Source organism: Thermobia domestica, chromosome 1, assembly GCF_964235325.1.
Source record: "Thermobia domestica chromosome 1, izTheDome1.hap1.1, whole genome shotgun sequence".
Taxonomy (NCBI): domain Eukaryota; kingdom Metazoa; phylum Arthropoda; class Insecta; order Zygentoma; family Lepismatidae; genus Thermobia; species Thermobia domestica.
Window position 1 is genome coordinate 181,952,743 of NC_137454.1, and position 24,077 is coordinate 181,976,819.

At 34.6% G+C, this 24,077-nt stretch overlaps 1 protein-coding gene across 4 annotated transcripts; it reads left to right on the forward strand.

Annotated features, from left to right (window-relative positions):
- The first annotated feature begins 1,577 nt into the window (after positions 1-1,577).
- LOC145691656 (galactoside alpha-(1,2)-fucosyltransferase 2-like) lies at positions 1,578-24,077 on the forward strand. Of its 4 annotated transcripts, none has more exons than XM_081767020.1 (3): positions 1,578-1,901; positions 11,437-11,628; positions 19,874-24,077. In XM_081767020.1, the coding sequence occupies exon 3, from the start codon at positions 20,880-20,882 to the stop codon at positions 21,948-21,950; it is 1,071 nt and encodes a 356-aa protein (XP_081623146.1). In that variant the 5' UTR covers positions 1,578-1,901; positions 11,437-11,628; positions 19,874-20,879; the 3' UTR covers positions 21,951-24,077. The 4 variants fall into 4 exon arrangements, with proteins under 4 accessions (XP_081623146.1, XP_081623148.1, XP_081623147.1 ...); XM_081767021.1 differs by lacking the exon at positions 1,578-1,901 and adding an exon at positions 1,946-1,968; XM_081767022.1 differs by lacking the exon at positions 11,437-11,628.

The window sequence follows — 24,077 nt, forward strand, 5'->3', positions numbered from 1 at the left end:
GTTGTGGGTAGTTAATGGGGAGTGCGGAGTTGAGAGGGAAGAACGAGCGAAGCGAGAAGCCAAAGTAAGGTGGGATAACGCACTACTAGGTTACTTAGGTTAGGTTATGTGTACTTCGCACTTACCTTAGTACGTACTTAGGTTTGTTGAGCTCTCCTATCTCAAGCATAAACTCGTAAACGATTCTTGGTGGTCTTTGTTCTTTCATTCATTAAGCCATGAATATTCAAAAGATTAACCTCATTATCAACATCATGTTTTACAAATGTTAGTACTGTCAATTCACATCCAGCGCAAAGACACTGTATACTTGCAGGCATGTCTACTCGAATATTATCCACAATCCAACTGTCCTGAACGTAGAGACAAGTAGTTCCCTCTACTTGCGAATTAGTCCCGTCTTTATAACCGCTTGTCAAAAGATATTACACATAAATTACGCTTCACTTACATGTTATCAAGCACACAAGCAATCAAATTATCAATTTCTTCTAGGTAAATTTTCAAAATTTTGATAAAAACGGAAGGACAACTTCGCAAGTTAACCTTAACAAGAGTCTAATAAAGTTGAATTTCCTTATTTCACAGTAGATCATCTCTCGTTCTTGATCTTAATACACATGTGGGACTATTAAAACATTTATATTTTAATTCTAACACGTGTAGTTAGTAATACCCATTAAAAAAAAATCACTTTTTTTCATATTACACGGATGTATATTACAGAATGTTAATATGTGTGTGTGTAGAGGGGGATAATAGAATTAAGTAGAAGCAAAATACTTAAACATTCAGGAGCATATTTGATAAATTGCTGATGTTACTATTTGATGAACTATAATGTGGTTTTCTTGGCCCCCCTAACTTCCTCCTCTACATTTTTGGGCTGGCTACGGGCCTGCGGGGCCCCGATTTTCAGAGTTCTACCCTTGACATTTTAAAACATTTATGAGCAACAAGTTACTGGTTTTCAATAAAATTCTGGTTTTCCGTCACTGATTACATAATTTTGAGAAAGGCAAAAGCAATGCTATGGACCTATAGTTATTTAACCTATATTTATCTTTTTTATGAAGTGACGTAAGTTGGCTTTTTTTTAAATTTAGTTTTATTTTTTGAGTTTAATGTCAATTTCAGTAGCAAGGCTATATGAGACAAGACCTACTGATTAACGTGGAATCCGAACCACATGAGCTCCCGCCGGGAATCGAACCCAACTTTTTTTTGGTAATGACAATGAAATATTTATAATAAAACTACATTAAAAAAAAATGTCTAATATTCTACTGCTTTATTGTACAGGTGCCGGTACATGATTATGAATTAAAACAGTAAGTCCGTCCGGATACGGTAAAAAAAAAATGCATATTTAAAGTAAAGTGCTTTCACAAGAAATTTTATTGAATGGTTCTCTGGAGGAAAAAAAGGACAGTCTCATCTTGCGTACGGTTTCCACGTTTTGTGTATCTTCGTACTTGTGTGCTGATTGGGATCTTCGTTTAGTAAGTCTTGTTAGTTCTAACAATTGCTAACAGATGGAACTGAGTGTCATTAACGCGGTAAGGGTTGTCCAATGTTATCACTTGCTTGGTGCTGGAAGCACGGATCTTGGTTGGAATTATATTCTTTCAATTCTATCTGTATCTTTATGTCCCTTTGTTTCTATTGGATAAATTAGAAGTTAGTTGAAGGACAATACTGTTTTAGTGGGAAATTTTCGGAGATAATACTGTGTTGAAAATTATTTTATTATTAAAGTTAACACCCTAAAGTTTTGTTCACCTGAATTACTTGTTTCGAAATCTGAGAAGACAGATCTTGAACACTATGAATACATCACTGCCGGCGGTAATACGGTATTCTGCAGGCTGTCTAATATAAGCTTTTCTGGTCGGTTTCTGGTATGTTATTGATTAGTTTAGCTGTAATACAATCGTCAGGATATTTACTTAGAGTGAAACACCCTAAGTCAGTAGCACATTTACATTTACTAATTTAGTGCTTTTAAAAAAAAACGGAGTATGTTTAGTACAAGGGGTCCAGAAGCACGCAAAAAACAAAATTTTCAGAAGAAATGAATAATGCAAGTACTTAGACGTAACATAACGTAACCAAATTTGACCTAACCTAACATAAACTAACCTAAGCTAACCTGACCTAACCAAAACTAACCTAATATTGGTAGAAATAAGCGAAATACTATCATTTTGTGGAAAATTATGCGGGACCCCTACAATAATATAACATAAACTAAACTAATCTAACCTAACCTAAACTAACGTAACCTAACCTAAATTAACCTACCCTACCCTAAACTAACCGAATGTGAACAGAAATTACCAAAATTGTAACATTTTTTAGAGAAAATAGCTGGACCCCTTCTGCTAAACATAGGCCAAAAAAACTTTTATTCATGAGACTGCAATGGTATTCATTCTCAGCATAAACGTAAACTGTAAACAAACAGTATGTTGTTCCAACTTGTCATGTTATTTTAAATAGTATAAAAGTAATTCATTTCATACCCATTAAGAATACGGGTCAAATTAACATGAGAGTTAAACACACTTCGTGTAAATGGTATATCATAACGCCTTTTGGATTTTATTTAGGGGGGGGGGGGGGAAACGGAGGTTCATACTTCACAAAGATTGGACAGTTATAAAGTTGACGGTTGCTGTCAAGACACAACTGCGTGCAGGTTTACGTTTGGCGCACTACTCGAAATAATTGTTGAAAAGTAATAATTCTGTCATTAATTTCCTTATTTGCGCTGGGCGACATGAAAATATCACTTAGCATAGATAAAATTCAAGGGGACTACCAGAAGTAATTTGGGTCAATGTTCCGTTAAGGGGGTCCAGTAATTTCTTCCACACGAAATTTGCAATTTCTCCACTTCTTTCCATTGATTTTCGTTTGATTACATAATATAACGTTATATTAGATTAGGTTAGTTTTGGACCCCCTTAGCGGAATATGGACCCTAATTTATTTTTGAAAAACGCATTTATTCCGAAGTTGGGCGTCCGCTTTCTCCACGTTTTTTCACTGTTATCTCCTTTGTACACTTTCTACAATTTGTTATTAGGTTCATTACTCCGTGCTCTTCACAAACTTTTAAAAGGTTTTGTTCGTTATCAACGTATTGCTTCACAAATGTTAAAACTGTTAGTTCATTGCCCTTGTACATTCGTCATATTAATAACATAAATGCTAGTTTCTTTCCCACAATGCAACTGTTCGGTTACCTTGCGCCAAGTAGTTCCCTCCGCACGCCGTATAGTCCCATGTTTATAACCGCTTATATATAACACATAAACAGATTTTTCAAGACTCTTATATATTATCAAGCACAAAAACGATCAAATTATCCATATCTTTCCTGTAAATTTTAAAAATTTTGTTGGAAACGGACGCACAACTTTGGAACTTAACCCTTGAAAAATTACAATTCTGTTTAGATTTCCGTCTAAATATGGCTTCCGAATGTATGGCATGGAACCTACAGTGCAAAAACAAACCAATCTGTGCTAGGTGGACACTAAAAAGCACCAGTGCTATCTGAGTCAGGGCAGGGTGAAGCAAGTTGCATCGCGGAGAAGGGCAGGGTTCATTCGAAGTGAGCAGGCGCGTCAGCGATGGAGGGTATAGCTGAGCGAGGATAGTGGAAAGAAGTAGGTTTAGTTAAATTCCAATGACAGATCATCTCTATGACTTACCGTTTCCGTGATATTGGCCAAAAGATGGCCAATTTCTAGATATTTAAGGAGCCGTAGCTCGGGAACCATAAGTTGTAGCTGTTTAGGGTAGGTTAGGTTCGGTTAGTTAATGTTATATTAGTGTATGGGTCCAGCATGATTTTCCAAAATATGATAGAATTTCGCTTATTTCTACTAATATCAGGTTCAGGTTAGCTTAGGTCACTTTAGGTTAGGTTCTGTTACTGTACGTCTAAGTATTTGCATCATTAATTTCTCCTGTAAATTTTGTGTTTTTTACGTGCTTCTGGACCCCTTGTACTAAATATACTCCGAGAGATGATACTGATGTCAGGGTTGGAAAAAATAGTTTTTTTCTTTAAGAAAAAGAACAAAACATGTGTTTAAAACATGAAAAAGATGTTCGAAATGTTTTAAACATGTTTTAAAACACGAATGAAAAAAAAGAACATGTTTTAAACATTTTGAAAAGTTTAAAACACATTTCAAAATCGGGTAATAACTTATTTGTTAAGACTGTTTACTTGCAACTAGTATTACAGATTCATCCTATATATACTGATCAGTGCAACATTGATAACAGAAATAAAATCGTTTGACTAAAAATGGCTTTTATATAGTTTTTTTTAAAATGAATTTTTATTGGCCACTTGTTGTTCAAGATGATTTTCGAAAAAAAATTAAATATTTTCGTAGTACACTGGTGATAATGCACCTTAATATATCAAATTTCGTTTTTGTAGCATCAGCGGTTTTGGAAATGACTTGAGTGTCTGTATGGGATTCAAAATGCTGAGTTTGTATTTCCGTAAGCTGTCACTGATAACGCACCTTTTTTTTTTTTTTTTTTTCTAATTTAATTTGTGTAACACCAGTGGTTTGCAAAGTGACTTTCGAATGACCATTGGATTTAATATGACATTTTTTACGGTATTTGGCTCAAATAATTGTATTATTATTGGAATTATGCACACATGTACATAATTTTTACTCAATTGATCACCTGGAGCTGGATGAAATTGTAGTTGCAAAAATTTGATTGCTATTTCGCTGAATGCTGATGCTAATAAAATTATTTTAAAATAATACATTTTCGAAAAGTGATGTTTCAAGCACACTTCATGTTGTGCTAACTTTAGAATATTTTGTGCAAGCCTGTGTATTGGTTGTTGTTTAAATCAATAATTGTATTGAAGAGAAACAATATTTGGGATATTCAGAGTACAATGGATCGAAGTCTATTTTCAATAATGTTCAGTTTTGCTCAGCAAATGAACGCTATTTCAAAACGTAATATCTTTGCAGTCAAGAGTACGAAATAAATGAAACTAAAACCACGTGAAAGGGCGTGGGCTAGTTTCATATGACGGCCGCGAGACAGGAGCGTCAGTGGGGGCAGGAGGGCAGCCGCACCCACCCCCACTCTGAATTTCAGAGTTTGGGGGCAGTGAGGCAGATTTAGAAACTTTTTGATAAGAAAGTCCAACAGAACAAGTTTGAAGTCCTCACACCGAATAAATACGGAGGAAATATAGATGATCAAAACTGGAAAGTTGTAGGCACAATTTCCAGAATTTTAAGCAGGCCCGACGCTCGAAAGTAGAGCCACCTTTGGAATCCTTGGGTCACACACACACAATATATATATATATATATATATATATATATATATATATATATATATACCTCCTTGCGGTCAATGGATTTTAACTGCTCAAACTCCGTATTTATTTGGCATAAGGACTTCAATTTTGTTCTGTTGGACTTTGCTCAGCAAAAGGTTTCTAATTCTGCATTACTGTTCCAAAATTTGAAATTCAGGGTAGGCGGTAGGAGGACGGATGACCTCTAAACGGACGCCCCTCTCTAGCGGTAATCATAAAAGCTCTAGATTGCACCTTGTCACGTAGTTTTCTTTTCGGATTCGTAGTTGCGAATATATGACGTTTTCCGTCGGTTTATTCTTTTTGACACACCCTGCATTTACTTAATGTAATTATGCATCACTGACTATGACATTTAGAGCTTGAATTATTAATCTTTCTCACGCTGCAGCGTACACAATATCTTAAATTTATGAGCAGGGAGAGGGAAATTAGCCCTCCTGTTCCCCCGTTCTAGAAACGCTCTTGTCTAGCGGTTGTCCTATAAAACTCTAGCCCACACTACACCTTTTCACGTGGTTTTTGGTTCATTTATTTCGGACTCTTCGCTACGAAGATACTATGTTTGCAGAGCAAAGTTGAACCTTTTTGGAAATGGACTTGGATCGTTGTGCTCTGAACGACCCATATCTGAAAATATTTTTAAAAAGCCCTAAGTTGGAGCCAAATACATCCTACAACCCAAGTTTGTTCGAAACATATAAATTTAGTTTCTTCGGTTTACTCGAAATGATGTCCTTTTTTCTTCCCGTAAAACTCATGTTAAACGATTCCAAGTTGTACGAAGACTGGGAACCAACATGTATTGTATGTATTAACGAATGCCTGCAATATTTTAATTTCAGAATCGCAATTTAGTGAAGAGCCCTTTGTTTTCTGAATACAACACAAAAACTTGTTTCAATGATAATTGTTTAATATCATTTCTTCAAGTAGTTCAACCTTCGACTACAACACTTTCTTCTAAGTTAACTGTTAAGCATTTAAATACAATAGACGATTAAAAAAATGGAAAAAAGAGAGGAAATAAATTGTTGGTCACCACATCGATCTGCTGTAGCCACGAGAAATCAAAACAGTCACACGGGAACAGTGTTGCCACAGTCCTAGCTCTGGAATGGGCTGAAAAATAGTGCCAAATTAAAACAAAAAGGGCTGAATTCATTATTTTATCACAGTGTAATAATTACATGGCTCTATAACACGAAACTAAAAGAAGTAAAGTTCTAGAACACTCTGTCCCCTTTCTCCAAGAGTCCAAATCAGGAAATTGCTCTTTTTAAAAGCATCCAAATAGGAAGACCCTGAACAATTGTGGAAGTAGATGAAACTTTTCTCGCATGTAGGAAGTATAATAAGAGGCCGCAAATTAAAAGAGAAAACAGTTATCATCGTCGGTATGTATTGTAAGGAAATTAAACGCTCCTCTATTTCAAAGTGACCAATAGAGATCAAAACGGTATGATGGCCACATATGAAAAAAATGTATAAAACGAGGAAAAAATCAATCAATAATGAGATGTAGGGAAAGTCTTACTGACACTTTTGAAAATGTGACAAGCATGTGTTACATGGTGCTGAATTGGATAGAATTGTACCAACTTTTTTCACAAAGGGGGCTGAAAATGCCAACGTAGTACCAATGGTCCGATGAATGACAAAAAGGGCTGAATTTGGTAATTGTACCAAGTGTTGCAACACTGTATGGGAAGAGAATAGCCTTCTGAACGGGATCGCTTTTTTGTAATTTTCTTTCTTTGGCATATTTTTTACAAAAATTATAAAATAAAAATAAACATATGTTTAAAGCAAGACTTAAAAAAATACACGTGTTTAAAACAAAATATTTAAAACGTATATAAAATTTGTTTTAAACAAAATCAATTGTTTAAAACAAGTTTTAATCATTTGTTTTAAACATTTTGTTGTAAACAAAACAACCCTGATTGATGTTGATCAATACATAAGAGAATGGTAAATATTTTGGTATCAAATAGTAACCGGTGGCCACTAGTTTGGCCAGCAGTCAGTTGGATTGTGGCATCAGTTAATATCGGTACGAAAATGTTTAACATTCTATTAGGGATTGATTAACACCAATATCATCTCTCTATGACTTATCGTTCCCGTGATATTGGCCAAAAGATAGTTCTGATTTTGCGAGATTTAGGGAGCCAAATCTCGGGAACCGTAAGTCACACAGAGATTATATTGGTGTTGATCAATACCTAAGAGGATTGTAAATACTTTGGTACCAAATAGTAACCGGTGGCAACTGATTAACTGTCTGCTGGCTAACTGGCCACCGTTTCCCAGATATTGGCCAATAAAGTTCGAATTTCTACATATTTAAGCATCCAAAACTTGAGAACTGTAAGTCATAGAGAGATGATATTTTGTTAATTTTTGCGAGAAATAGAAGGTGCGGATAAAAAGATTTACTTTTACATCCATCGTAAAGCACTAGTAATTTTACACCAGTAATGCTACACTTGTAAATCTAAAATACGTGTGTATTACTGTGTATAAAATTCTGTCGCCTTCAGAAACGTGTTCTTATAAATATGTATTTTCATACAAAGTATGAAATTTTATCTGTAAATCTTCCGAAAGGTGGTGCGCCGAAACTACACCAGCACCCACAATTTGGTTCGATCCCAGCTTGCACCGTGTGAACTTTGTGGTGGACAAACACCGTGCTCGTGGGTTTTTTCGAGGTTCTCCCGTTTCCTCCTACTTTCTTCATTCAACCATTTCATTCATTCCACCAATAACCTGACATAATGGCATTTGAAATAATGCAACTTTATGTTGAGTTGGCAGCACTGTTAACATTGTGTTATCACAAAGTATGCCAAACAATGTCCCCCTGCCGATATTTGCACAAAATTTCAGAGTTTTTAGTGTATTAGTTTAAAAGTTAAAAAGTTGAATATATTAGTCTTCTTCTGATGTCATGCATCACCTATCGGAGTTTGTGCACATCTTTCAGATTCACCCTGTATATATGTGATTCTATAATTTTAATTTCCACTTTCTTTTCATAAATATTAAACAAACATTAGTAGGTGAATTTTAAAACATTAGCGTACAACGATTCAAGTTCTGATTGGAAATTTTTGTGTTTATTATAAGCGCGGTATTTTTTTGTTTTCGTTATCATCGTTTATATTCTACTAATCTTTCTATTCTTCCTACACTTATTGTATTTTTAGGTGGAGAATAGCGATAAGAATATAAAAATTTGAAATAAGAAAATCTATTACTTCATAAAATAAGATCATCAGAGTAACTCATTTGTGACAGAAAGAAACTTCATAACTACACTAAACAGTATTATTACGTTAGGAAAAATGTAAATAATTTACCTCCTTAAGATAAAAATTGCACAGATACTTCTATACTCGTGGTGGGCACAAAAACCGGTTTTTCGGTTCCGGTTTTCAGGAAAACTGAAACTTTTTTGAAAATTTAAAAAAAACTGTTTTTCACCGAAACCGGTTTCGGTTTTCTTCTAAAACCGGTTCAGTTTTTCCGAAACTGGTTCTGTTTTTAACCAAAATAGTGTTTCGTTGTTAACTTACTATTCAACCATAACTTATCCTTATCACTCAACTATAACAGAGAAAACCGAAATCAGTTTCGGTTAAAAACGAACCGTTTTTTGAGAAAACCGAAGTGTCATATTTTTCTAGAAACCGGTTTCTGGTTTTTATAAAAAACGATTTTGCCCATGGCAAACTCTGACATGTTATGTGCACTTTCTAAAACATTATATGGATCATTGGCTTGCAATAGCACTTTCTATTACGTCTTTGGCACCCTAACTCCATGATACTGTCCTGATTTAAAAGGATAGTGATGGTGGATTATCTTCCAAAGGAGCGAAGAGCGACTGGGAAGTACTACACACGTCTTTTAAGACAGTTACGCAATAACAGCAATTCACAATTGCGGCCACGAATTGGTCTCATCCACCATATTCGCCTGATTTCGCAATTTCTGACTTTCATCTCTTTCCAAAGCTCAAAAAGAAGTTGAAAGGTACTCATTTTGACACTGATGATGACGTCATGCATGCCGTAAATAAAAGTTTAGACGCCTTCGAAAATCATTTCTTACCAGCAGCATTAACGCACTTGAACATCAGTGAATGAAATGTGTACGACCACGTAATAGTCTTGTCTGTGGACTATGTTGAAAAGGAACACCATCCATAAACTCTCAGGTGCTCCATTCATAGGTAGCCTTAGAACTTGTGTATTTAAGCCTTCATGGACTAACCACTCATTGAGCCTGTCGAACACAGTGTAATAATTAATTAACTACTCACCTAAATAATGTTCCATTCAATATATAATTTATTTCCAATATTTCAGGTCGTATTTTTACCCATAGTCTTTACATTATTCAAGTGTCCCAAGTGGTAAAATAGTGAATATTGCACGAGATATTTTATCGATACTAGTGGTTTTACTGTATTTACCTGTTCCTATAGATATAAATTACTCTAGTTATTAGCTATGTAACTATTTATTAGTATGTGTAAATGTAATGTTAGTGCACTAACTTAGTTGGTAAAAATCTGTTAATTCTACTAATATCCAATCCAGGGGTAAGTAATAGCTCGGTGTAGCCCACCTTGCAGACGGCCATACCTGTAGCATATTTTCGTAAGAAATTGTATTCACTGGAAATTTTCATCTAAGCTCGTCATAGCCTTCAGATCGATTGTTGGTACTAAGTTTACTGAGCGAAACGTGACTAGTAAAGAATTCCATTTCAGCGATATTAAACGATTCTGTTAAAAAAACTTTAATCAACACAGTTGCATCACTTAAAAATGTAGAAGCTTTAGCATTCTGTTTCATCATTTCACCCCTGCTGTTATAAAGGAAACAGAACGAGAGAGAAAAAACAAAAAGAACCAATAAATTCTCTGATTGTTTATAACTAGGATGTGGTATTCTGTGCACATGTTTTGTTGTTGTTCCTGTAATTTAAAAGCAAAAACATATCTTATATACAGAGGAAGATATGAACGAGGCATTTTTTTAAAACCTAATATTATAAATAAATAAACAAAAACCAGTTGAGAATGCTCCAATAGCATTGCCAGAAGAAACTTAAAAGAAATATTTTTTTTTTTTTTTTTCGAAATTAATATGAAATTGTATATTATTTTATTTGATTAAATTCAATAGATAATACAATTACATATTTGGAACGAGCATAGGGAATCGCGGTGGCTCAGTGGTAGAGCGTTCACCTCCGGTGCTTGAGGTCCCTGGTTCGATCTCAGCTCGCGCCGTGTGGACTTCGTAGTGGACAAACACCGTACTCGTGGGTTTCCTTGGGGTTCTCCCGTTTCCTCCCACTTTCTTCATTTCACTCATCTCTCATCATCACCGTCTCCTTTAGCCTAACCGGCATAACTGTAGGACGTAAAACTTACAGATTTCATTTCATATTTCGTGCCTTCTAACAAAAATAGAATCATCAAAACATTCACCACAACACAGTATTCGACTAATTTAAAGTGGCCTCACAGGTGTTAAATCGGTCCGCTAATCTTCATAACGAGCACACTCATTTTGAGTCGTGGATTCATTTTCTACTTCGTATCCGGAGTCGGTGGTGTGGCCCTGTATCCAGCTGTCTTGGAGGCGATATAGTGTGGAAGGGAACGACCTATATGTGAGGTTGATCTACTAGGATTGAAATACCTTGGAATTGAATAGAAAACCGACTATTGATATGACTCTCATTGAATAGTATATAGTATCATTTTTCACAACTACTGTGTTGCAAACGGACGTAAACAAATCACTAACGGTTATAGCAAGTTATTTTCACTTCTCATTAGGACAGTTTACAATACCAAAAAACAGCGTTAGTATTACAGTGTTTCATTGATTTAATGAAAACGTATATGCTTGTAAGTCATAATTCTGTATGCAACTAAAATATTTTAAATTTATAATGAATATGCGTATTTTTTGGGCATGTTATATACATATGAATAACGTAAACATATGATTTGATTATAGGTAAAAACATGTTCGTTATACAGCAAAGGAATATTATGGTGGAAACCATACTTAGACAGGGTGACTACAGTGGATGAACTAGTTATTGTTAAATGTGTTACAGAAATAAATGGTTATCTCTGACTAGTAGAAGTTCTACCGAATAGTCCGATCCTGATGCTGCTTTAGTACTATTGATTTGTGTACTAGAAGGTAAGAAGAGTTGGGTTTGATTGATTTATTCAGTAAAAATAATGACACGTCACAGAGATAAACAAATGTTATTAACTAGGTAGGTTATGAGTTGTAATCAGAGTTGTATTCAGTTATGCTACAAATTTAATTTAGCATAATTGAATAGGAGATAGCAAGAATTTGGGCGATCGACGGGGTTCGGAACAGTAGTATTCTTTAGAGGCAAAAGTAATTCGCTCTAATATTGAGTTCTTCTGTGCCATAAAATATAGGAGTATTATTAGATGAGAATCGAAATATTTCAACATACCATTCAAACATGGTGATTTGTGATGGTGGTGTGCATAGCGTGTAAGGATCCTCGAGTTTAATTAGTGCTTTCATCTGAGACGTAGATCGAGGTAGTCGACTAAAAATAAAAAATTGACCGTAAAAAATAATTATTACAAAAAAAGTTAGCAAGATTTAAAAAAAAATGCTATTAGCTATAATAGAGTTTGCTTTTGCAGTTGTTGGATTAATCTTTAGACCAGTAAGTTTTCCTGTTGCTCAAAAATACATCCTTCATCGAACGCTTTTAAAACAATTCTTACGTACGCAATGTGTTCACAGTATAACTAATCAACTGTCTCATTATTTACTTTCTGGTGCATTAATATTTTTAACATCAGTTTGTTCAATGTACTTTTATTCTTGATAGCAATTAGTGTGTTGTTTTTTTTTTTTTTTTCTTTTTTTTTTTTTTTTTTCTTCTTTCGAAAATTTGACTCCAGCTTCGATAGGTAACTAAAGGCCAACACACCGTATTTGATACGAGTATCATCCTCGTTGAGTTTAGTCAAGATCAGATGAATTTCATCAATTGTGTAAAATATATACGTACTATCCTTATGATTTTAAAAAAATAAAAAATAAAAGATCCAATGAAGGATGAAAATCATACATCGAAACGTGTGGCCCAACCTGATTGGACGGTTGAAGAAGGAGAAAAAATATTTGAATGTGCTAAAATGTTACAATAATGTTTACAAGTGGGATGAGGTTGCAGTCTTACTTTGGCATATAAATCATATCAGCCGTACACTTAACTGCTAAAGCTCATGAGATATCTGCCTGATAACTTGTGGGACTTCCTAGAACATAACAAAGTGCAATAACTCTACGTACCAGGGACACGACAAGTTGCTGGTAGTCCGCTGGAGGGACGTGTAACCATATAGCTTTGATAGTCGTCTACAGTTCGGTGGTTGTTGCACGTGGATGATCCTGGGCACGAATGGCCCGTTCGATGATATCCCGCATGCGGTGGAAGTGGCCAAAATATTTCTCAAACCAGCTTTGTGCACAATAGCGGCCGGGTAACATGGCGTATTTTCATCGTGGAAAATCCCATTGTTGGTACGGTACACAAAGTCCATAAAAGTCGGAAGATGGTTACCAAGGAGCTGAACGAAGCAATGACTGGTCAATGTCTAGTTGAAGCGGAATAGGCGATCCAACGTAAAAATACCCCAAACTATTACAGAGGCACCATCAGCCACAATGATCTCACGGGGTCTGCGCCACACTTGCACCGGACCATTGCTGCATACCGACTAAAAATGTGACTCATTTGACCACGCTACACGTTGCCAGTTACCTAAGGACTAATTCACGTATTCCTGAGCCAACGTGAGTCGCCGCTGTTGATGGTCAGCGGTCAATAGCGGCGCTGGCGTTGGTCTGCAGCTGCGATACCCCACGGAGACCAAGTTGCGCTGCGCTGACCCCTGGGAGACGTTGCTTGAACGTCCTGCATTCACTGTCGTTTCATGCACTGTTGTTTGTTTGCCCAGACGTTACCGGTCACGATCATTCATCACACGTGGGCGATCAGTGTGTATCCCTTATAGGTCGTAATGCCTCCAATTCTGTACTCACGGTCCATCCGTGACACAATGTAGCGAGTTACATATCTAGTAGAATTTCGAAATCAAATGCCCCATTCGTTTAGGACCAACTACCATTCCGTGTTCTCAAACGCCGGTTATTCCTGTCGGGTTGCCATCACCATTACAAGACACTTCAGTGCACTCACAAAAGACCAAAGATAGAGCTGAAACCGCTTCACGCCGTTCGACTTGTTTTCCGCGATGTTCTCGCGACGTCAATTAGTTCCTACTGCTATTTCATAGATTTGGCAGTTAAGTGTGTTGTTGGAAAGTTCGGATAATTTATCTAAGGCAAGTAAAAGTGAAAATTACATATACTGTCTCTAACTTGAACACCTACTCTGCATTAAAGTAGGACATTTTTTTCTTATGTAAGTTTTAGATCTTCATACTAAGCAATTTGATCGTACAATTTTTTTTTCATGGACATAGGTACGCTTTTTTTTTTTCTTTTTTTTTTTTTTACACTTACTTACTTACTTGGGGTTTCACTTACTTACTTTCGGCTCTTAAAAGGCTCAAGGTACCTGTCAGTGCCCATCGTTTGAACGATTAAATTTTAAATGAATTTACCTCAGTTTCTGTCTGGGTTTTGTCTTACGTTCGTCAGCTGTGGAAATTCCTATATGCATATGGTAAGCACAGTAAAATGTGAAATTATATAAAAATGTAGAGAATTTATGAATTTTTGACTAACTTTGGTAAAAATTGCCGAAATTTTCAATAAGAAGTTTTTCTTAACAGCGTTTTCTTAAAGTATCGAGTGCAAACTCATGACATCATATAATTGTGGTATAAAATTATCAAAGAAAACTATATTTTTTACTTCTAGTTGATTCATGAAAGTATTTTGTACTTCCTAGCTTTCGACTCTTCTAAAGTATTGTTCACGGGAATAAAAACATGAGGAAAAACAATACAAAACATCGGGAAAAGTGGAAAGGATGGACTCACCGGGGTAGAGCAGTGCGAAATATACCGAGGAACGCGATACTTTACCTCGTTGAGTCCGCTCCTTTTTTATTTTTCCCGCTGTTTTTATTGTTTTTATCGTTCGTGAATAAGGCTGGAGAGGAGAGTTGAAAAATAGAAAGTAAAAGATATTTTCGGCAATTACAATTATAAGTAAGTAAAATGACAGTGTTAACTCTTTGAAGCACGGTGGTTCATATATTATAGCATCTTTACATAACGTAACATATTGCTTGTTGAAGGGTGTTTTTTAATAATGAAAATATACAAATACCTTCATATTATTAGTAACAACAATTTCACTTTTAAATATTTGAACTTGCACAGAACGACTCGGAAGCTTTTCTCCATATTATTCAAAGGTTTACTGAGTGGCTCAGTGAGAATTAAAATACGTATTTAAGAGTGCAAATTTTATTAATGATAATATAGCGGTATTTGTATATTTTTATTTCTAGAAAAATTCTTTTGTTTTATACTTCCTTAATGCCTTCCTTAGGGTGTGGTGAGTTTGCAATGATGCTTTAAAAGAAACGCCGCTGAGGAAGGTGGGAAATCCCATTAAAAATTTGTATTCATGCGTCAACTCAGTTCCTTAAGTTGTTAATGTAGGGGATTATTACAATGTGAATTAAGTCCAGAATATATTAGCATACAATTAAACTGGAAATATCAAGGTATGGATGTAACGTAATAATTATGGAAAATATTAAATTACATGTTTAAAAAGTCGTAGATGTTTTAGTGTTCGAGTTCGAGTTGATATAAAATTATTAGCGCGATTATTCGCAAAATTGTGTAACACTATTAGCGTTGAACGAAAATAATAATAATAATAATAATAATAATAATAATGTGCCCAAAGATGAGACATTCAGCGATCCATAGATCTCATCGAGCAGAGGGTGAATAAGTATAAATGCTCATACATAGTTTTTGAAAATCGAGATATTACGCTGTATGATAACGACTCTATCTAGTAAGATGAAGCTGATATTGAAATGTACCCTCATTATACAGGGCGAACCTGAAATATGTGCACAAACTGCTTGAAGTGATTCGTGACATCAAAAGAAAACGAAAAGTCCTCTTGCATGTTGTCGAATTCCGCGTTGTATACGAGTGACAGGAGTGTCAACTTGAAATCGACAATCGAATCCTGACATTTGGAACGAAACAGAAAGATATGCATAAACTGCAGAAAGTGATACGTGACATCAAAACGAAGTTAAATGTGGCTATGAACATCAGGAAAGTGGTACATTAAGCAATTGCGCAGACAGAGGTAGTTTGTACACATCTTTCTGTTCCGTTCCTAATTGTCAAGATTCGATTGTCGATTCCAGGTTGGCAACCACTGTCTCTCGTATACGACGCGGAATTGGACAACATGCAAGAGGATTCTTTGTCTTCTTTTGATATCACGGATCGCCTCCCGGAGTTTGTGCACATCTTTCAGGTTTACCCTGTATTTTTCGTTATGACACTAGCAAGATAGCAGTAAAAAGTATAGTTAATGAAATGTAGTCCCCAAAATTATGATTGGCATTAATTAATTTTTACTTTACTATAATATTCTCCATATCAATGTATAGATCAGAACGATCTGCTTTTGAGGGTAAGTTATCGTTGTATAATTTTCGAAAGAGTAAAGAAAAATGAATTTCTGTGGCACCAGAAAGCGTATCGTTCGTTTTACTTTTTTTTTTTTTTTTTTTTTTTTAATTCTGCGGGAACGTATTATTTATTTATTAGTGGAATATGTTAACGAGTAAATTATATCTATTGTGGTTTCTCTTCTAATTGTCACGTACATAATCTCTTAACAGTAAAACTAGGATTTCCAAATCACTAAACTCATTGTTTCAATACGACCCCTAAGTTAAAGAAAAAGAGAAAACCTTTCAATTATTGAAATCTTTACCAGTACACAAAAGTTTTCTTCATTTCCTTTATATTATTTAGCCACCAAAGTCGACAAACTTTTTAAAATTTTCTTCTACGTAAGTAGAGCAGCCTACATTTTAATACATTAACTGCCACACAAAGAGAAAATAATCTTCTCGTAAGGGACCACTATGGTTTATTACGAAAATAGATTAAGACCTTCGGAAACAAAACGAACTTTCTCTTTCAATAATTTTTTGCTGTATGTCTGCAGGTCATCCAACTGCAGGGTTTTGTCCAAGGCGACACCCATTAGATTACGTGAATGTAATCACAAGTATTCGCCTTCACACCATTCAGCACCCAAGGTGAAAATACTGGATAGTCATATTTGGCTCACGAGGCCCCGAGCTTGAAAATATCGTGAGTTAAATTCAGCTCACGTATATCAGTTAATATGTTAATACCGTTGTTACATCTTGAACTGTCATTTCCAAATAGCCAATGCATTACGTAGGAACACAGAACTTCCGGAGGGTGTCACTTTATATTAGCTTTAGTCCTCCTCTAAAGCTAAGGAGGAGGAGGGGGTGAGGTAGGAGAATGGAATAAAAAGTGTTGGCAGTATACAAAGAGTCATGGGTCCACGAATAGTATGCCTCCAAAGCCAATTCACTATGCCATTGATATTACTTGTTTGCCTGCGACCACTGCTCTTTTTCAAGACCAGGTTTTTTTGCCTGTCCTTTGTTTCTCCATATATTTTACTAAGAAGGGGAGCACCAAACTGTAGCATTACACAGCTTCCAGTTTCAAATAGCTGATCTAAAATTTTATAATGTGAAAAACATGCTAATATAAATGTTTATACAACAAGTAAAATTTTATAGTTAATACAATGTAAATATCAATACAGTCATCGAAATGTTTATTATAGTTGTCAAGAAAAAAACATGCAACTTGACAACTTGACATTAAAAAAACCTTGCCACAGGGAATTCGGTTCCTTCAAATTTCCGACATGGATTTCGGGGCAGATTTTCAAATATACTACTTTGGGACGCAACTGTTTTCTGGAGACGCCTTTTAAGTTTCGATGGCACTGTAGTTTGCACCTGTTAACAGGCATTTCTGCCTATTCCCTCTCACTTTATCATTCATTTGCTGCTGTATATTCTTATTATCGATTCAGCGTGTTTACGTTGTCAATCGTCGGATAATATTAAAATTTCGTTTGACTTACATTTAGTGTTTAATTTTCTTTCTTTAAATAAAGACTGTACAAAAGCCATTTTCTGTTACATATATGCAGCATATATAACCATCCAAAATTCAGCGCTCAGGTCGGCGGTTGCCCGATTTTTGAATGTCAACCTGAAGGAATTACAATTTTGCCATTCAAATTAAACAAATTATCTCCATTACGTTTCGAAGCACCGCAGGTTTTTTATCAGCAGTGTTAGAATAGAAAGGAAAGGTAAAATTATGATGTAAAAGCATAAGAACATGGCTTAGGTCCGTAACTTTAAATTCATTGCTGTTCTCCTTTGATGAGCCGCGTCCAAGTTGAGTGCATCTAATTAATTTTCTTGCGCAAGATTCCTAGGTGATGGGTGGGCTGCTTTCACCGAATTTTCCGTATAAAAATTCAAAAATAGTTCAATACTTGCCCAACTCGCTCGAGTCCAGATTTAATCAGGGTTTTTATTTGTAATAAAAAAATCTTCCATTACCACAAGAGTGACCATTCAAAGCAAAAGGAAAGGATTGCGAATCTTTTTTTATATAAATTAAGAGTCCAACGTTTGCGCCCCGAGGCTAGAGAAGACGGTGATAATGATCCAAATAGTGGAATGAAGAAAGTGGGAGAACCCCGACAAAACCTGCTCACGAGATGGTTCTTCACCACAAAACCCATTTCGCGAGTAAATTTCTACATTAAAAATTACACAAAATTTGAATTCGATAACCAAAGAGATGGACAATAAATAATTAAATAGAAGAGGAATTTAAAGGACGTTTATAATGAAAGAGTTTGTACGTTGGTTATCACTAAAGACGTGAAAGGAATTAACAAGAAAACGTTTTATGGTGTTGCAAGGTGTAGTTCCATCAACAGAGTCAAAGAAATATAAAGTCTGAATCAGGGCTTGAAAAATCTTGCTTGCAAGTACTCGCCATCCATAGCCAGACCATTTTGCAGTCACAGTGTTTATACAAATAAACAAAAATAACTTTGCGACACAGTGAACATATCAGTATATTTTTTATTTTGCTTATTGGTATCTATTTCAAAAAAAAAAAAAAAAAAAATGACTGCTATTTATTCTTAAATTCACGTTTGGGATTCATCGGACTTTACTCCCCAAATATAAAAAAGTACTCGCCATTGGCGAGCAGGCGAATGTATTTTTCAAGCCCAGGTCTGAATATTTAGAATGTGATGGTAATTTCTGTTCAGTTTGTTATAGAGTAAATCCACAATTTAACAGACAGAGTTTGACTACTCTCGCAAACGTAGTTAGAAAACAACTGTTGGGACTAAAACTTTGACCAGATTTTTAACAGACCCGACGATAGATGCGATTGTAATGCAGCAGTAGTTTGTACACACAGTGTGTGTATCTGTGTGTGTTTCACTCTTCCAATATACAGTTCTAAGAAGTCTTTTGTTATTAATATGGAATATACATTAAATATTTTAAATTTATATAATATATCAGAATTTCAAGTGTAATGTCTAGAGACCGGATGTTAAACAAAATGCCTATTCTTTAATATTAAAGATATGATCAAAAACAACATTTTAAAGTTTATATGTGGGGGTTATAGTTTCAATTTAAGCCAATTTTGTTTTGCCTTTTTGCTCCTTACTGCCAAAGTGCCTATTTGCCTGCCTATATTCCAGGTTTTTAATGCCTAAACATCCGGTCTTTATTAATGTCCTATTTAACCCCTTGCACTGAAATGACGAGTATTGCTCGTCATGGCCTCCCGGTGCCAAGTTGCACAATGACGAGCTACACTCGTCATAAAATTTAAACTATTGTAGCATCACGTAGGGTTACTATATTGGTTTTGAAAGTTATATAATGATAAATCATCTATAATACACTTTTATAAGTTATAATTCATTTATCTAATTCAGAAAATAAGTCGTAGTGGAAGGGGTTAAATATTGTTGACAACACTACAATTTGCGATTTAACTAACTTCTAATTTTATAGAATTTTCGCCCCATTCAGTGGTGGGTTAAATAGTCTGTTAAATTGTGGGTGTACCCTTTTTTTTTTTTTTTTTTTTCTTCAAGAAAATGAACTGTTTAAGAAAAATAATCTTGTAAGGTGTTGTTTTCTCGAATTTGTTTTGCTACAACAATATAAGTAGTAAATGTTGCTGTGACATCGGCAGTTACATAACTCGTCTATGGAAACCCAGTCAATTAATTTTTATCATCCTTTATATTGTTTCAGATCTGAAAGTGCCTTCGACAAAATACAGCATCATGTAGTGATACTTAAATCATCGTTAAGAGCTGAGCTAGAGAAACAAGGTGAAATTTTGTTCGCTGCAGGAGCAGTTATTGACAATGATGATAATAGACAGCCGTATATCATTTAGTATGTTTGAATGCTTCAACTTCGGATTTCATATTTCTTGCATTAATTACCAGCCGTAGGTGCCTGATCAAATTGATATAGTTGATTTTAACTCAGGGATTTTTCTGGTTCTTGCTTTATTAAAATTACAGCTTTCATTGTTAAAGTAAAAGACATTGTTTGGCCATATGCTGAATGCTTTTGTATTTATATTTTAACTTATTTGCAATGCAATAAGTTAAGATACCTGAATGAAAATGTTCAGGCGAAAGCAAATATTTAATAATTTATTACACTGAAAGGTGCTAATGATTAGATCTGTCTCTAAACTTCCATTTATATTCGTCCGAAAATAATTATTATAATATAGCACTATATTACAATGTGCCTAGGGGAAAGTGTTAGAAATGAAACGAAATCTGTTAAATATGTGTATTGTTAACTAATTGCTTTCCTCCAGTCTAAATAATTTACAGTAATTTTCGTATTATTATATTGAAAGATTATTTGTTGGAATATATATGTATATGAAGAATTGTTTTTGTTATAAAAAATATTTCTTTTTATTGTTAATGTTGTTTAAGAATATATGTTAAAACATGTAATTTATTTTCCGTTTGTGTAAAAAATATATCTAGTCAATTGTATAGTATAGTTTATATGTAGGAATAAACTCCTATATGTATAGTTTGTTTAATGAGGAGAGGAGAAATTGATTTCGTATTATTCTGAAAGAACATTATTTATTAATGTTGTGATGGTTGGTGTAGAAACATATAAGTCTGTTATTTCGTACATTTACACATAACTATGTGGCCAGTTTTCTGAATAAACTAAATTTTCGTAATATTACACAGTTGAATATAAAAGCAACTTAGTAATGATTGTCTATGTAAATTATTCAGCCTGCCTATTATCTCCAATGATGAGATCTATGCAAAATTTACTTGTGCCTGCTATTATATTTGCAATTTCTGTGATAGTATTTGTACATAAATTTGTCTTTCCTGTTTATTTACAAAATCCTTCAATGCGTGCTTTGAAACACATAAGAGATTATGAAAGGTTCTTGTGTCTTTCATGGACAACAAAACTACGATATCAAGCATATGAAACGCATGATTGCCTTCCAAATGGAATAGTAACCGTGAAACAGGGAGGCCGTTTGGGTAATCAAATGTGGGAATATGCCTCGGTATTTGCTGTTGCGAAATCTTCTGGCTTAAAACCATATGTTCCCTATTGTATTCGAGCCGAATTGGAACCATTGTTTTCTAGTCTCACTGTTCCTACTTTGAATCACATATCCGATTGCCTTGTTGATTGGCAGGGTATATCATTTGATAAGAACAGATTTTCAAATGGTAGTATCTTACTTCCAAAGTATGTTCTTATGCCAGAAGTTGTGTTACATTGGCTTCCAAGCATTCGGAAAGAGTTTACCTTTCGGAAGTCCCTTGCTGATAGAAGTGAAGAAATTTTAAAGTCTGTTACAAGAGGCAGAACACATAATACTTTTGTAGGTGTGCATGTGAGACGAATGGATTATAAAAATTATCTATGGAGAAAGTACAATCTATTACCGGCAGATCCTTCCTATTATTTTAAGGCAATGGAATACTTTCAAAAGAAATATGAAAATGTGCTGTTTATCGTTTTAAGTGACGACCCACACTGGTGTCGCGAGTCATTGCAACACATGCGTGATAATGTATTTGTTGTGAGTCGAGAAGGTGTCACTTCACCTGGCGAAGATTTGGCTGTGATGTCATTTTGCAATCACTCCATTATTGATTATGGTACATTCGGTATATGGGGAGCAATTTTAGCAGGGGGTGAAACTATAGTATATAATGCGTCAAATAATGCTGCGGTAGCAGTCGCGAAACTACTGCCCAGTTGGCATGTTTTGTCTGGAAATAATTTAGTGACGCCTAAAACGCCTGCATAATCTCACAAATAAATAAAAATAATAATACAGCCTGTATCGAAAATAACGTTAACATTCGTAGCCAAGTTGTTAATATATATATCCTTCCAGGTTCGGTTTCCAACGAAGGATGCAGACGCTTTGGATAAAAATTCTGTTAGTGGTTCGGATCCCACTTTTAAAGTAATATCTTTCTCATATAGCTACAGTCTGAAAATAGATATTAAACACCAAAGAGCGAATCAAGAAAACGATTTTTTTTTAAATGTCCACACTAAATTGTGAAAACTAATTCTTTAAAATCAGAAAAAAACCTGCAAAATATGTATATAGTATTCAATCTTGTAAAGCGTATTATTCAGCTTATTCTTAGGTTACTCTATTCACGTATAATATATATATTAATTCACTTTGTTCCATTGTGTAAAGGTGCTAACAGTAGTTCTGCGAACACAGAAATCGATACTTACTTATACTTTTTTTAGTCCATTATGCACAAGTGTATAATTCTTGAAATGGAACATAATCTCACAAAGTAAGAATTCTAATCAAATATGTTTGCGATAAATGTAACTATCACTAAAATTTTAAAGCTAAGTGCTCATTTCAGGTGCAAATAATTGTAAATATGAACACACAAAAAAATATGAGTTCATATGTTCTTCATACCATTAAATTAATAGAAACTAGAGATCTTCCGCATGTGTTGTGCAGTATCAATAATTTCTTTGATTTTTTTTTTTTTTATGAAATATATTTTTATTGTAGTAGGAGCAGTGGCAGCTCCTGAGGAAAGTCACGTTAGTAAGCATATACAGCTTTATCACTATAAGCCAAGGGAAGGAAACTTTCTAATATCATATTTCTTGTATACCGTACACCAATTAGAACATTAGATAAGTCTTCTTCCCTTAACTTGTAGCAATAAATTTATATTTATTTTTATTTATTTATTTATTTATTTATTAGTGTGACATCCCCCAAGAGCCGCCGCTGCTCCTACTACAGTAAAAAAAAAATGTTAAGTCTTCTATGTAAAATGTCAAAGAAATTGTTGATCTCACAATACAAGCGGAAGATGTCTGCTGCACTAGATAGAAGATAGATATGGAAAGGAGACGAAGAGAATAAAGAGATGAAAGCAAAATAACAATTACTTTTATTTAAATTGAAGAAAAGGAAAGATAGCACAAAAAGCCACACGTTAATACCTACGAAATATATTCTCAAAATTTTGGCAGATTTTACTTTTTTTTTTTAATTTCATTGAATTTCGTGTAGATTTTCAATGTAACTTCCGTTTCATTGTCGCGAAACTAAACTTTCATTTTCAAAAATCTCTAAAAGTTTCTTTTATTTTCTATGCTTTACAGCATAATTTTTGCCATTTTAAGTTCTAAAATATCACACAATGCAGAGATTTCTTCAGTTCCGGGAAGATATGATAGTCGCTTGAAGAGAGATCAGACCAATAAGATGGATGGGATTAATCCCAACGAATTCGTTTTACATTACCTTCGTGTGCTGAGCAGTTGTAGTCTTGCATTTTCTTTTGCAACAATGAATGCTTAAGGAACATTTCCAGGTCAGTAACCGGCCGAAAGAGTAGAACGAAATCTGTGTTTGTTGTAATTCCGTTGATAGGTGGTCCACCAAAATTATCCAGTTATAATTCCAGAATGCCATTAATTCTTACTTTACAAAAAAAAAAAAAAAAAAAAAAAAAAAAAAAAAAAAAAAAAAAAAAAAAAAAAACAACTAAGTGGACGTCCCGTGTCCTGCATCATTTTTTAGATTGATATTCGGATTGAAATATAGGATCCATATTCTGTTATTTGTTTGTAATTGTTTCCAGAATGTTCCTGTAACAGGTTAACAGCTCTTGAAGTTGATATCAAATGTCGGGATCTGTGCAATTTCTGCTTTGATCCCAACAAACGAGATAGCCAGCGAACTGAAACTTTTGTATTTAGAATCGAAGATAGTGTAGAATCACTACCAGGGCTTGAAAAGTCCCAGACACCAGGTTGCTGTGGCCTCTGGAAATTCAAATCGGACCTAGTTTTTTGAGTTAGTATTCCCAATCTTTGACTGCCAGTAATTTTGATATTTATGTGTTTGGATGAATAAAAAGTAAATTATTGTAAA